The sequence below is a fragment of the Macaca thibetana genome, chromosome 8 (assembly GCF_024542745.1).
Source record: "Macaca thibetana thibetana isolate TM-01 chromosome 8, ASM2454274v1, whole genome shotgun sequence".
Lineage (NCBI taxonomy): Eukaryota > Metazoa > Chordata > Mammalia > Primates > Cercopithecidae > Macaca > Macaca thibetana.
Genome location: NC_065585.1, coordinates 110,715,650 through 110,729,372, shown reverse-complemented (window position 1 = coordinate 110,729,372; position 13,723 = coordinate 110,715,650). Strand labels below are relative to the sequence as shown.

Genomic DNA, 13,723 nt, shown 5'->3' with positions numbered 1-13,723 from the left:
TAAAAAATTAATAATTAATTAATTTTACTTATTTTAATTAAATAAAATTCACCTCCTTGGAACTTTGCTTCTGCCTTTTAAAAAAAGGAATGAAATAGTATCAAATGCCTTTTCCGATTATAAAAATAATCCTTCTATTCACACACAAGGAAATAGTGTAAGGGATAGTTCAGCGACAGAACTTCTCCCTCAGTAAGATCTTTTAAGGGTTAATAAAGATACAATGTGCTGCTATTTTGCACACCTCATAAAAAGAGACGTTCCCTATGTGGACTCACAGAGGCGTACCTGAGCACTGCTTCTTAACCACGCACCATTTGTCTGGTTCAATGTGCACGCACAGAGAGCCATAATAGTCATGTGTAATGTGTTTTGGAGTGCAGTGTATTGCTCTTTTCTGAAACTTTTTCCCTTTCTTTCTTTTTTTTGTCAACTTTCTGCATTGGCAGAGCATCTTGGGATTGAATTTATGGGTATGGACCAATCATCATTCCTTTTAGCCTGCAGAATTTAGAGCCTATGAGCTGAAATCTTTTTCCCTTCCTACTCTTACCTTTCAGTTCCTAACTAATTTCCTTTTTCTTTAGAAGGGATCATACAGCTATAACAATGATTTCTCTGCGTTCAATCTATGATTAGTTTACTGAAATGTTACTGAGTGCAGCAGGTTTCAGATTCCCAAGCATCCTTCACTTAGAATTTAAAATTACCCCACCTGCTGCAAATTCACATATATCCCAGGCTGCTTAACCCACTGATTGGATCTGGCTCTGCTGTTATAGAAAAGTTGGGGTAAGTAGTAGTAGCACATAAAGGATACAGGGGAAATCCACTCAGAGTCCTGAGAACAAAAGACTTTTTAAATCCATCTGCTTAAAAAACACACAGCATCTTAGCCTGGTAGGATTTTTGGCATACAATGTAAAAATCATCTATTTAATATAGACAATGTAATGTATATAGAAAGCCCTTACATTACAACACAATATTAAATGCACAGACTTGAATTACTCAGATTTTCTGGAGATACTCAAGCACCACCCTAGTCAACTTCATTATCTTATAAGAAGGAAATAGAAAACAGAAAGAAAGCAGGCTTATGCTATTTTAGGTGGAGATTCCAGTGGTAATGGAATTAAATTTGAGTCATGAAGATTATGCAGACAAGTAATCGAATAGAAAATTTCACACTGTAAAAGGAAAAGAAAAATATATGAGTATACAAAATTTGGACACACTTTTTTGGAAGGCCTTCATCCTACATAGTTGGGATTGAAGACCAGTCTCTGGGGAGCAAGGAGCTGTGCTACCTTCCCAGAGAATCCACAGGGCCAGGCCAGTCTGTCTTTCTCAATGCCGCCTACAGTCCTGGACCATGGGTGGATCAGTGACACAATGTCCTGATTCACAGAATATCTGGTCCCCATCCAGCTGACTTCAGGGACATCATGCAGCAGGGGCATGCTACAGCCACTGCCTTCTTTTGGATGATAACATCACAGGCTGCACATAATGTAGTTTCCAGACTTTGTGGGAAATGAGGCAGTTGCAAGCTTTAGCAGCTACAGGGATTGCTCAATAGGTTGCCCATTTCTTCCCCCCAAAAAAAAAAATTCAGGATTAAACTATCAATTTGATGAGAAGCCCCCAGGTGCATGTGAATGGACCTTTGTGCATTGCAGAACATCTCCCAAGAGGGAGAAACACAAGGGGGAGCACCTCTATTACTAGGGAGCACGTTGTGTACTGAGGGGAGCTATCTATTGGAGTTTCTTCCCTCGGGGGAAAAAAATTGTCCCACTTCTGCAGGATTATTGGCCTATCCTGCAGGGAGGGAAAAAACTCTACCATTACCCCATATCCTTCGATCCTTAACAGCATATTTCTCATTTTATAGCTGGAGGGTCTGACTATAGAAGGTATTGTTTCTGTCCCCAACAGTAAAGTGAAGGATAGTTCAGATACATAACTTCCCCCTCAGTAAGATCCTCTATGGGTTAGGAAAGACACAGGGTGCTGCTATCCACATGGTTCTCAAAGGTACAGTTTCCAGAGGCTCATAGTTCCAGGCTGGCTGGTGTACTAAACCAGAACATTGCATCCTTCAGGAAAATCAGACCTTAAAGATCAAGTACAACTCAGAAAGGTAAGGGCTCTGTTTCTTGGCCAGGCCAGATCAGACTGAAAAATGTGCTTGATCTGGAAACATATTAGTCCAGCCAAACCATGAAGACTCTGGGGCATTTCTGCTCACTGAGAGACAGACCCACCGATTGGAATGACGGACTCTTGTTTTCAGCCCTGTCTCTAATTTGCTCTTCCCCAGTTGACCTGACACATAAGAAAAAAAATATGGGGAAAAACAGGTTAAAGAATCCATTGTTTATATTATTTTTCACCAAGTATTTTTCCTTGATCACATTCATAGTGTGGGATCACCTGATTGAGCCAAACCGTGAAAAATTCAAATAGCAATGTGGATGAGAGTTGTAGTGCATCTGGTCAATGCTGATGTGAATACAGGATTTTAATCCCACGTCTGTATTCTATGGGCCTTGGCTTGAATCAGTTTGTTTTAGTGCTGTTACATTACCCTTTGGCCTTTACTGAGCTACCTCTTTATTTCCATGAAATGATCATTTTACTGGAAAATGTGTGTCTGCCTACACAGCATAGAAAGAATGCACCCGTCATCATGCACCATATGTTTCCAAGCGCAACTCAATCTATTCTTCTGTAATTAACAACCAAAAGACAACTTGTCCCAGGAATCCCTGAGAGTAATCATGATGCCTTTTTCCCATTTAGCCCTTGTCCATGTCCCCGTTTTTGAAGTTTGCAGAAGCAGTTTCCCAGCTTCTTTCTAAAGATAGGATGTTAAGATATCAGTAGAAAAGAACGACCACAGGCTTGCCCATCTCCAAAGAAGAAAACAGTAGAGTAAGGAAAAGAGGACAGTCATACAGGGCGTTCATCTCTTGGCAATAATACCTACACTCCTACTTCTTCACCAACTCCTCACAGCCCAAGGAGCTGTGCTCTGCGTCCTGGGTCCCAGGGAGAAGGACCAGTGGGGTGACAGCTCTGCTTCTTAAACATGTATCCTAAAACCTGATCAAGATACCAAGATCAGGAAGGGAGGCTACAGCAGCAGCATCAACCAGATACCCCATAGAAATTAATTCCCTGTCCTGTGATTATGGGAGAGGGAAGGCAGCAGACACACGCAATTAACATATAAGCACTCACATTTCTTGTCCTCATCTGACTTTTGCTGCACATACAAAAAAATCTGTGACACCAATGCAATATTTCCCAGTACATTGTTTCACCGCAATGCACCAGCCGCTTCGCTTTCTAATTGTGGCTTCCACATGACTGCTAGCTTAGATTAGGAGTTATGCTGTATGGAATGACCCTTCCAACTTTGCATCTACCTTTTCTTCCCACCCAAGCATTTCCTCCCTCTGGTTTTCTTTTCTTTATTTATTTTTCCTCCCTTAGTATCAGGCATGCTGTGCCAGGGACTTCAGATGGCTCCTTAACTTTTAACCTTGTTTTCCCTTCCTCGGTCTCTCTGTCATTCTGTCAGTCTGTCTGTCCTCTTGGTTTGTTTTTCCTTTCCACCTCCTTTTGATTTGTTTTTGTATAATCTATGCAGCATTCTAGTCCTTTACCCACTGACTTCTCTTCTCCTTCTCCTCCTGTTAATAATCAGTGCTATATTAATTTGATTTGACAATGTTCTTGACCTGTTCACTGGAATTTGATTATCATGGGCTCGGCTTGTAGGAAATGTTTCGTTTCATGATAAGGTCCACTGTATCCTAGAAATTAAAATTCACTTTTTCATTTCAAGAAAACTTCTTGCAAGCTGCCCTCTCTCAAAAGAGAAAAAGGTGTAGTTAAAGGTGTAGTTGTGCCACTGCAGATGTAATATGGAAATAGGCTTTGCGGGTCCCTTGTTGATGTCCAGATAAGTCAGCTCTGTTTATACAGTATTCCCCAGTTCTTGACCAACTTATTGATTATAATGGCAAGTGAACAGCTTACACTGCTGTCGAGTTCTCTTTCTGAGTGAACTTGTGAAGATCTTCCAATAGATGTAATTAGACTCACTGGAAGCTCAGGTCCTAAGGGATCAGGGTCCCTATTAAATCAGCAAATCTTGTTAAGAACCTGACCTACCTTAGTCTAATCAACTTATCCCCCAAAGAAACTAATTCGAAAATAGAAAAACTTCTATGAATTAGAGACTGATTGCATTTTGGGTACAGTAGTATCTTTAGTTCAAAGTTCTAAGCATCACACTTCCTTAGCATAACCTACATTAGCTCATTTGCCAAGTTGGCCAATGTATGAATGTGAACTCTGTTCCAAATCACACATCATTTGTACTGGTGACCTCTTTGGACAAATAAACTTGTTCCTAAGTCCAATTGGTGGAGTAATTAGAATTGTCTTCCAAAGGACAAGTCTCCACTTGGGCCCATAACTGTCCTACCCATCACATGGGATTTTCTTTGATACAGTGCCCTGATACGTCATATTGTATTGCTTCTTGTGTTCACATTTTACTGTTAAATCACAGAGAGCCTGACTCAATTTACTAGGTAACTACAAGCCAAGTTCATGTTTGCAAATGTCTTTGAATTTAATATATTTAAGTTAGAAATAACTCTTTGTAAAGACCACTGGATATAAAGTGATGATACAAAATAGCTGGGAAATACAAAAAGGCCAGGAGCTGGAGGATAAAGAAGGGAGGAAGGAGGAAGGGGAGACTCCAGTAATTGCCAATCCCAGCTCCTTTAATTGATGTTGATTCCTGTTGTCTTTGCAAGAGCTTTTTATATTTTATTTTGCAAGACTTCACAAAAAAAAAACTACAGTTTTAACCAAATAGTTATTTTATAATTAATGTTTATGATTTCCAATTTACTATCAAATATATATATATTTATAGCTTATCATTAGAAGTAATTTTTGAGTATAATATTTGTATTGTAAATGGCCCCAGCTGGCTTTGTTATTTATGTTCAAAGCATAGTGCAGAGCATGTTGTACATTAGCTATGTGTGTAAACATAAAGAATTGTCATGTATTTATTTTCTTGTGAACATGGACAATGTCATGCAGCATGCCCACTGTTTGGTTGTAGTCAGTCTTGGCAAGTGGAAGTGACCTGTGATGACATCTGCTCTCATCCCTTTCCAGAGGCGGAGGAGCTGTACCAGAAGAGAGTGCTGACTATAACTGGCATCTGCATCGCCCTCCTTGTGGTTGGCATCATGTGTGTGGTGGCCTACTGCAAAACCAAGTAAACCTTCCTCCTCCATGCCTTTCTCTCTCCCTCATGCAGAGACAGCTTAGATGGCCAGGGCTTTGCAGAATCTGAGCTCCACAGCCTAGTCTTGGGGATAAAAAAAAAAAGGAGGGGCGGGGGGGATTATTTCCTCCGAATAATCCATTCAGAGCATGTCTCCTAAACACAGAATATTCTATTCATGTGAAAGTGCTGTAAAGATTTCTGTCCAATGACCACAGCCCCTGAATGGATAAAGGGCTGGAGGGACAGGCTTGTATGGAAGTTATGTGTATGGGTGGGACAGAGTGAAGGCACCTCGTTCTAAAACGAGAAGGAAGGTAACAAAAGTCCATTTGAGGGCTTTAGTATAGTCAAGTTATCCCCAAAAGAAACTAATATGCACCTAGAAAAACTTCTATGGGTTAGAGACTGACTGCATTCAGGGTGCAGTAGTACCTTTAGTTCAAAGGACTACTGAGAACAAGTCCAATTTACACTAAAATTTACAAGATAAAGGAAATCTTTTGTGGTATCTGCAATGCAGTTTTCTGAGTTATAGTGATTATTTTTAAATTCTATCTAATTAGGTTGCCAGTATGAATGCTCTCACAGCATGAGACGTAAAAAAGGAATCTCAGGGGAGGAAAATCAAGCAAAACTTTCTTTGAAAACGTAAAAGAGAACACATGAGAATAAATTTGGGTTCCCTATGTTTGGCCTTGAAGTTTGGTCCATGTTAACAAATTCAATTGTATGTGACATGAATTCTCTTCACTTTTCTCTCCTACATATAACTTACATTTCAAGCGTAATATAATGTTAAATTAACAAGGTTTTTGTAAAAATGTTGCCGCATGATACTCTCTTGCCAAACCATCGATGGGAATATTTTCATAATCTGAATGTTGCATTGAGGAAGAAAAATAATATGCTTTTATACCACAAAATCCAAAGCATAGGTTGTATTTTCTTAATATCCCATGATTTAGTGTGTTGCCGGAATTAAGTGATAGAGATAAGCCTTCCTGGAATCAACCTGGTGAGTCTCATTAGATTCCATCTCAATATTCGCTGCCTAGTTACACAAAAAGCGTTACCAGAGTAGGAACATGTTACAAGTGTGCCAAAATCCATTGGCAAAATATGTCCACATTCTCACTCGCATACATAGGATACACTCACAAACATGCTAACTGTGTATATTCAAAACTCAGTTCATTTCTTCAGAGACCCCAGGAAAAGCTATAAATGAAGTCACTCTTATAAATGTACATTTTTTTTCCTGGTTCAAGTGATGCTCATGCCTCAGCCTCTCGGGTAGCTGGGACCACAGGTGCACGCCACCAGCCCAGCTAATTTTTGTATTTTTTGTAGAAACAGGGCTTCTCCGTGTTGCCCAGGCTAGTCTCAAACTCTTGGATTCAAGTGATTCTGCTGCCTCTGCCTCCCAAAGTGCTAGGCTTATAGGCATGAGCCACTGTGCCCAGCCCAGCACAAATTATTATCTAAGACAAATAAGTGTCCATTTGTAAGACTTAGGCAAAGATGGATTGATAGGAAAGTTGGGATTTTAGTCAATTATCAACTTATTTGTGTTATCCTCTTTTTTTCTTGTCTCTCGGTAAAACAGCTAAATTACCAAAAGAATCCCATGTGGATTTTAAAATCTATTTGGTAAGGATGTGTGGTTTCACTTGTTCTGGGATAGAGTGGACACACTCCCTTCCCTCTTCCTCATCAACAATCTACTGCCTTGAGCTACTCATAGCTGTCGGTAGAATAAAGATTTGGCTCTACTATGAAATGTAAATAATCGAAAAAAAATAAATGCTCCCTTTCTTATGTCTAGGAAACAGCGGAAAAAGCTTCATGACCGTCTTCGGCAGAGCCTTCGGTCTGAACGAAACAATATGATGAACATTGCCAATGGGCCTCACCATCCTAACCCACCCCCCGAGAATGTCCAGCTGGTGAATGTACGTTGACTCTGGCCAGTGGAAAAAACTGAGCCTCTTTCCTCTGTTCAGACGCCTTGAAGTTTATTTTCGAAAGCTCTTAAGCTTTTAGCTGCTGCCATTAATCACCATGGCTTCCAGGAATCCAGGTTTTTGCCAGGAGAAAATAATGGGAACATTTTTTTAAGTGGATTTGGTTACTGTAAAATCAGCACATTTCCTCTTATAAAGTGTTCATTAAGGAGTTGGAATAATAGTGTTGGGTTTGTTCTGCAAGGAGGCCATAGCTGGGGCTTGCGTGGAGAGCGTGGGGAGAAAACAAAATTAATAGTACAATAATCAAAAGGATTTTTTTAATATATAACTTGGAATATATGAGGCTACTCCAGTCTGTAACTGATTAGTACAGATAACTGAGCAAAGAGCTTTAGAGTTATCTTCTCAGGGCAATTCACAGTGCCTGATGATTTACTGATGATGATTTCCAAAGGATTCTGATTTCCTTTAGGGCGTGGAAAGATCAAGTGACTTATCAAACACGCTTCTCAGTAGCAAAAGGAGAAGAGTGTCATGCCAGCTTCTTCCCTGGCCCTTTCTAAATGATGTCAAGCCCTCCAGATGAAATGTATCCATCATCATTAAACTATTTTGTTCATACTGTACCAAACACTCAGCATTCAGTTTTTAAAATACAACTAGATCATAGAATATTAGGTTCTGGAGAGTTTGAAGATATTATCTTTCAAATCTCTCTTTTATTTACAGATAAGGGCCAGAGCTGCACTATCTCCTGGCTTTTGGAGTATTGCTCTTTCTATTCCAGCATCATCCTTCTTGTTTTCAAATTATTGCTATGATGTATGGTTTTTTTAAATACACAAAGCTTGAAGATTTTATTGTAGTACCTTTTCTATCCTATAGAAAAAGGCATATTTTGAGTGGAACAGATGTATCATAGACCCAACTACAGAGTTGGTGGTTACTAAACTATCAGCAAGTCTTGTAGCAAACACCGTTGAGATTTTGTTGGAACAAGGTGCTCATAGGTTAACATACTCTGTTGCTTTTTCACACCCTAACAGTGTTCATCACAATGGTCTACACACGTGATAATGATATTCACTACAAAAAGAACTATAATCTGTCACTATGCATGTTATATAAACGGTAGAATGACTGCCTGGATTACATTTACTGCTCACATTGTGTATCTTTGGCCTTTAACCTTTCTCAACCTTATTTCTTCAATATAAAAACAGACCTAAAAATAATACCTACTTCAGAGACTCCTTGTGAGCCTTAAATAAGGTAATTTGCATAAAACACTTAGCCTTGCGGCATTTAGTGAATGTTCAATAATTGTTAAGTATTATTTTCATTAGATTCACTGAGCTTGTGTTGCCTCCCAAGAAGCAATAGTGAAATGGTGCAGGGACTAGAAGTAGGTCACTGTGTATCCTTTCCTTTAATCAAGCTAGCTGTATTTCCTAGAAGATCCACATGGAATAGCCTTTCCACTAAGAGAACCAGCTAGAGTTTCAAGCATAATTCAAGCTGTGTATTTTTGGATCTCCATGAATATATTTAGAGCCCACAGACCATCAGATTATAAAGTGCCTTATTTCATCAAAAAGTATGCCTTTCTATTGGTTTTCCTATTACTTAACTCAATTTGGTATAAATACCAACAGCAATTAAAACACAACTTCAAAACGGGCCTCCCTCCCTAATAGAAACAGTAAAAACTACTGTGGTTTGCTGATGAAAATAAACTCTGACTAGGCGCGGTGGCTCACGCCTATAATCCCAGCACTTTGGGAGACGGAGGTAGGCGGATCACCTGAGGTCAGGAGTTTGAGACCAGCCTGGCCAACATGGTAAAACCCCATCTCTGCTAAAAATACAAAAATTAGCTGGGCATGGTGGCACATGCCTGTAATCCCAGCTACTCGGGAGGCTGAGGCAGGAGAATCACTGGAACCCCAGAGGTGGAGGTTGCAGTGAGCTGAGATTGCGCCACTGCACTCCAGCCTGGGCAACAGAGCAAGACTCCATCTCAAAAAAAAAAGAAGAAGAAGAAGAAGAAGAAGAAGAAGAAGAAGAAAGAAGAGAAAGAAAGAAAGAAAGAAAGAAAGAAAGAAAGAAAGAAAGAAAGAAAGAAAGAAAGAAAGAAAGAAAGAAAGAAAGAAAGAAAGAAAGAAAGAAAAGAAAGTAGAATCCACCTGCATTAAATAGAAATGTCCTCCATATATTATGTGCTTTGTCAAGATATGTGCATTGACAACAATTGTTAAGTCCCTCCAATTTATCAGTAGCCTTATTAGCCCTACCACTGAGAACAAGTTAAACATTTCAATGACATTAGTAGGACAACATGGGCACTAGGAAATGGAAGGAGAAAGGTAGGCCCAAAATATAGAGGTTTTAAATATTTTTTTCTAGTGCTTTGAAATTTGAAATTACATAAACCACCTGTCGGCTTCTATTTCACTCAGAGAGCATTTAGCCTTCTTCGACTTGCAATAACCATGAAACAAATGAATATTGGATGGATATTTGTATTTGTATGGAAGTCTAGTCATGTTATTAATTTAAAATAAAATAGAGGAAATAGGACTTTTGCTGATAAAATGTAGTTGGGATGATGGGCCGTACATTGGATGCACATCCAGAGAGGTTTTTTTATTTGTTTATTTGTTTGTTTAACTCTATTCATCTCATCTAAAAGCCACAGTAGCCAGGACAGGATTTTCCATCTGGCTGTTGAGGAAATGGAATTTATTACAAAGCATCTGTACAAAAATAGATTTGTGTGTTTGTGACAGTGTTAGTGTTTTTATTTACATGACAATATTAGTACCTTGACTGACATGAATCTACACGAATCTTAAAGTTGTGTCTCTTTGTTTATCCAGCAATATGTATCTAAAAACGTCATCTCCAGTGAGCATATTGTTGAGAGAGAAGCAGAGACATCCTTTTCCACCAGTCACTATACTTCCACAGCCCATCATTCCACTACTGTCACCCAGACTCCTAGCCACAGGTATGAGAATTTAAAAATTCCATGGCTTTTCTCTCAGCATGAATTGTTGCACATTGCCTTTTGATACCACTGCCTAAGAAAGGACGCAGTGAAATGGATGGTCTTTGGGCAGCAACAGATTTTGAAAATCAGCTGGCTTTGCCCTTAATTCCTGCATAAATTTGAACCTCAATTAGGTAACTCCACAGGGCCATTGTTTCCCGTTCCTGAGATTGTCTTTACTCATGCCCTGCTACTCACCCAATTGCTACACTAGGACAAGTCTGTTTTTGGCTCTGCATAATACTTAGAAGTCAACTTCTTTCAATAATTGATTGCCCTGGGAAATGCGCATGAGAATTGGTTACATAGCGGAACCCTAAATTCTCAAATGCCCTGGCGATCCCCACCTCAGTGCACTTACTCTACCAAGACCAATGCTAGATCTCCAAATGTAGCTCATACAAGGAAATGTTTCTTTAATCTAAGCCACTCAAGAACAGAGACACTATAATTATACAGTAAGGAGTGGCATTCGATAAATATTTATTGAATGAGTGATCAAGTGAATGTACTGTATACTTACAAAGCCAATCTGAATCAAGATCCTCTCTATAGCAAATGATCTTTGTGGCTATTCTATTCGGAGACAAGTGATGTTGCAGTGAGTTCCAGATGCATCAGTAGTTTGAAACATTTGTCAGAATCCATTCCTTTCATTTCCATTTTTTGCATATAATTTTTGAATGAAATATCTCATTGCCTCTCCCATTTCCTCCACAGCTGGAGCAACGGACATACTGAAAGCATCCTTTCCGAAAGCCACTCTGTAATCATGATGTCATCTGTAGAAAACAGTAGGCACAGCAGCCCAACTGGGGGCCCAAGAGGACGTCTTAATGGCACAGGAGGCCCTCGTGAATGTAACAGCTTCCTCAGGCATGCCAGAGAAACCCCTGATTCCTACCGAGACTCTCCTCATAGTGAAAGGTAAAACCGAAGGGCAAAGCTACTGCAGAGGAGACAGTCAGAGAATCCCCGTGAGCACCTGCGGTCTCACCTCAGGAAATCTACTCTAATCAGAATAAGGGGCAGCAGTTACCTGTTCTAGGAGTTCTCCTAGTTGATGAAGTCATCTCTTTGTTTGACGGAACTTATTTCTTCTGAGCTTCTCTCCTCGTCCCAGTGACTGACAGGCAACAGACTCTTAAAGAGCTGGGATACTTTGATGCGGAAGGTGCAGCACATGGAGTTTCCAGCTCTGGCCATGGGCTCAGACCCACTTGGGGTCTCAGTGTCCTCAGTTGTAACATTAGAGAGATGGCATCAATGCTTGATAAGGACCCTTCTATAATTCCAATTTGCCAGTTATCCAAACTCTGATTCGGTGGTCGAGCTGGCCTCGTGTTCTTATCTGCTAACCCTGTCTTACCTTCCAGCCTCAGTTAAGTCAAATCAAGGGCTATGTCATTGCTGAATGTCATGGGGGGCAACTGCTTGCCTTCCACCCTATAGTATCTCTTTTATGAAATTCCAAGAAGGGATGAATAAATAAATCTCTTGGATGCTGCGTCTGGCAGTCTTCACAGGTGGTTTTCAAAGCAGATACTGCCTTCAAGATGGCCCTTTATTCCAGAATGTTTTGGCTTTCCTTTGGGGAGATTGGGTTGGGTTGGGGGAGTTATAGCAAAGGGAAGATGAAGAATGGAAGAAAGTAAACAAAAAGATATTAAATAGTAATATTGAATTCATAGATTCTCTTTCTCCATTTTCACCTGAACTGGAAGATGACCAGTATTTCTAGCCCATCAGTAAGCTGTTACCTGTTCCTATTTGTTTGCAAGTCCTCTGGGTTTTACTTTATTTTATTGTCATCTCAGGCTAATCTTTGACCATTTACTAAAAGGTTTACATAATGTCAAATCCATGCTTATGTGGTAGTTACATGTGTGGAAATGACTTTGATACAGTCTTTCCACTCTTGAACTGGGAAGTACTTCCATTAAAAAATAACACATTCTGGGCTTGCAGGCCTCTTGCTTACTTTTGCAAGGGCCTTTCCTTCAAAATGATATTTTAGAACTTTATGGGATTTATGAAATCAGAGGTAAGCTATTACCTGTTTGTTTGCAAGTCCACTGAATTTTATTTTATTTATTTTTATTTTATTGTCATCTTAGTCTAATCTTTGACCATTTACTAAAAGGTTTACATAATGTCAAATCCATACTTATGTGGTAGTTCCATGGGTAGAGATGACTTTGATAGACTCTTTCCACATAAAGACTGGGGAGTACTGACAACAAAAATTAACAGACTGGGTGTGATGGTTCACGCCTGTAATCCCAGCACTTTGGGAGGCTGAGGTGGGTGGATCACGAGGTCAGGAGATCAAGACCATCCTGGCCAACATGGTGAAACCCCATCTCTACTAAAAATACAAAAATTAGCTGGGCGTGGCAGTGCTCACCCAGCTGTAGTCCCAGCTACTCGGGAGGCTGAGGCAGGAGAATTGCTTGAACCCAGGAGGCGGAGGCTGCAGTGAGCTGAGATGGCGCTACTGTACTTCAGCCTAGGCAACAGAGCAAGAAAAATAAAACAACAACAAAAACAAACAAACAAAAATTTTGGGCTTGCAGGCCTATTGGTTACTTCTTCAAGGGCCTTTCCCCAAAAATGATATTTTAGAACGTTATGGAATTTATGAAATCAGAGGTTTCCCTGCAACTAATCTATGAAAGGCAGGGTTTAAACTGTTTTAAAACTTTAGTCTTAAATTCATATAATTTTTTTTTATGTATTAAGGAAGTCTATCCATTCTATTTCAGTCTATTTTTGAAACATGAAAAGGAAGTTAGAGATGAAATCATTCCTCATCACTACAAGTGATATTTATCTTTAAATGTTGACATCTCCCTGCTGTGCTTGGCTTCCAGATAATACCTAGGACTACAAAATATTCCTTTAACCTAGAGATTATGGAGAGAAAAGATGAATCACTTTTATATGTTGGTTGAATTTGAATTAGCATTTCTCAGAGAGCTTAATTTAAGTACCCCCAAAGCCAAAAGTCTGAAGACTCAAGGCCCACATATTTCAATTTCTCAGGCACGTTCCCGGTTTAGAGGCAGTTAGCTCTCATATCTGTATCACTGCAAATCATGGAGAAGCAGCGAGGTTCATGGGTTTTCTGTTCCTGTTAGCGAGAGTTCAGATGATGGCACTCCGTGTCATCTCAGGTCATGTCAAATTAGACTCTGTGAATGCCAGTGTGAAGAAAAGAGTCATTTAGTCTTGTGTGTTGGTAGCATTTTTTATCAAAAGCTGAGAAATGTGACTCTGAATAAGCCACGTCTTCCTCAGTGCCAAAAGTCAGGACTTCTTATATTGGGGGAAGAAAGCATGGTATGGTGAAAACAGTGTGCTTGGTGGCCT

At 39.7% G+C, this 13,723-nt stretch overlaps 2 protein-coding genes across 18 annotated transcripts in view; both read left to right on the top strand.

Annotated features, from left to right (window-relative positions):
- Window positions 1-13,723, top strand: part of MAK16 (MAK16 homolog) — a 1,030,778-nt gene that overhangs the window by 259,576 nt on the left and 757,479 nt on the right. The gene's annotated exons all lie outside the window — the stretch shown is intronic.
- The window catches only part of NRG1 (neuregulin 1), a 1,132,381-nt gene that overhangs the window by 1,113,576 nt on the left and 5,082 nt on the right, over window positions 1-13,723 (top strand). For 11 of the 17 annotated variants that reach the window (XM_050802453.1, XM_050802452.1, XM_050802463.1 and 8 more), the window contains 5 exons: window positions 450-473; window positions 5,218-5,320; window positions 7,158-7,284; window positions 10,179-10,309; window positions 11,072-11,278. In XM_050802453.1, the coding sequence (XP_050658410.1) occupies window positions 450-473; window positions 5,218-5,320; window positions 7,158-7,284; window positions 10,179-10,309; window positions 11,072-11,278 (592 nt within the window). The remainder of the gene's footprint in view (window positions 1-449; window positions 474-5,217; window positions 5,321-7,157; window positions 7,285-10,178; window positions 10,310-11,071; window positions 11,279-13,723) is intronic. The other 6 variants (XM_050802459.1, XM_050802458.1, XM_050802455.1 and 3 more) reach the window with 1 other exon arrangement.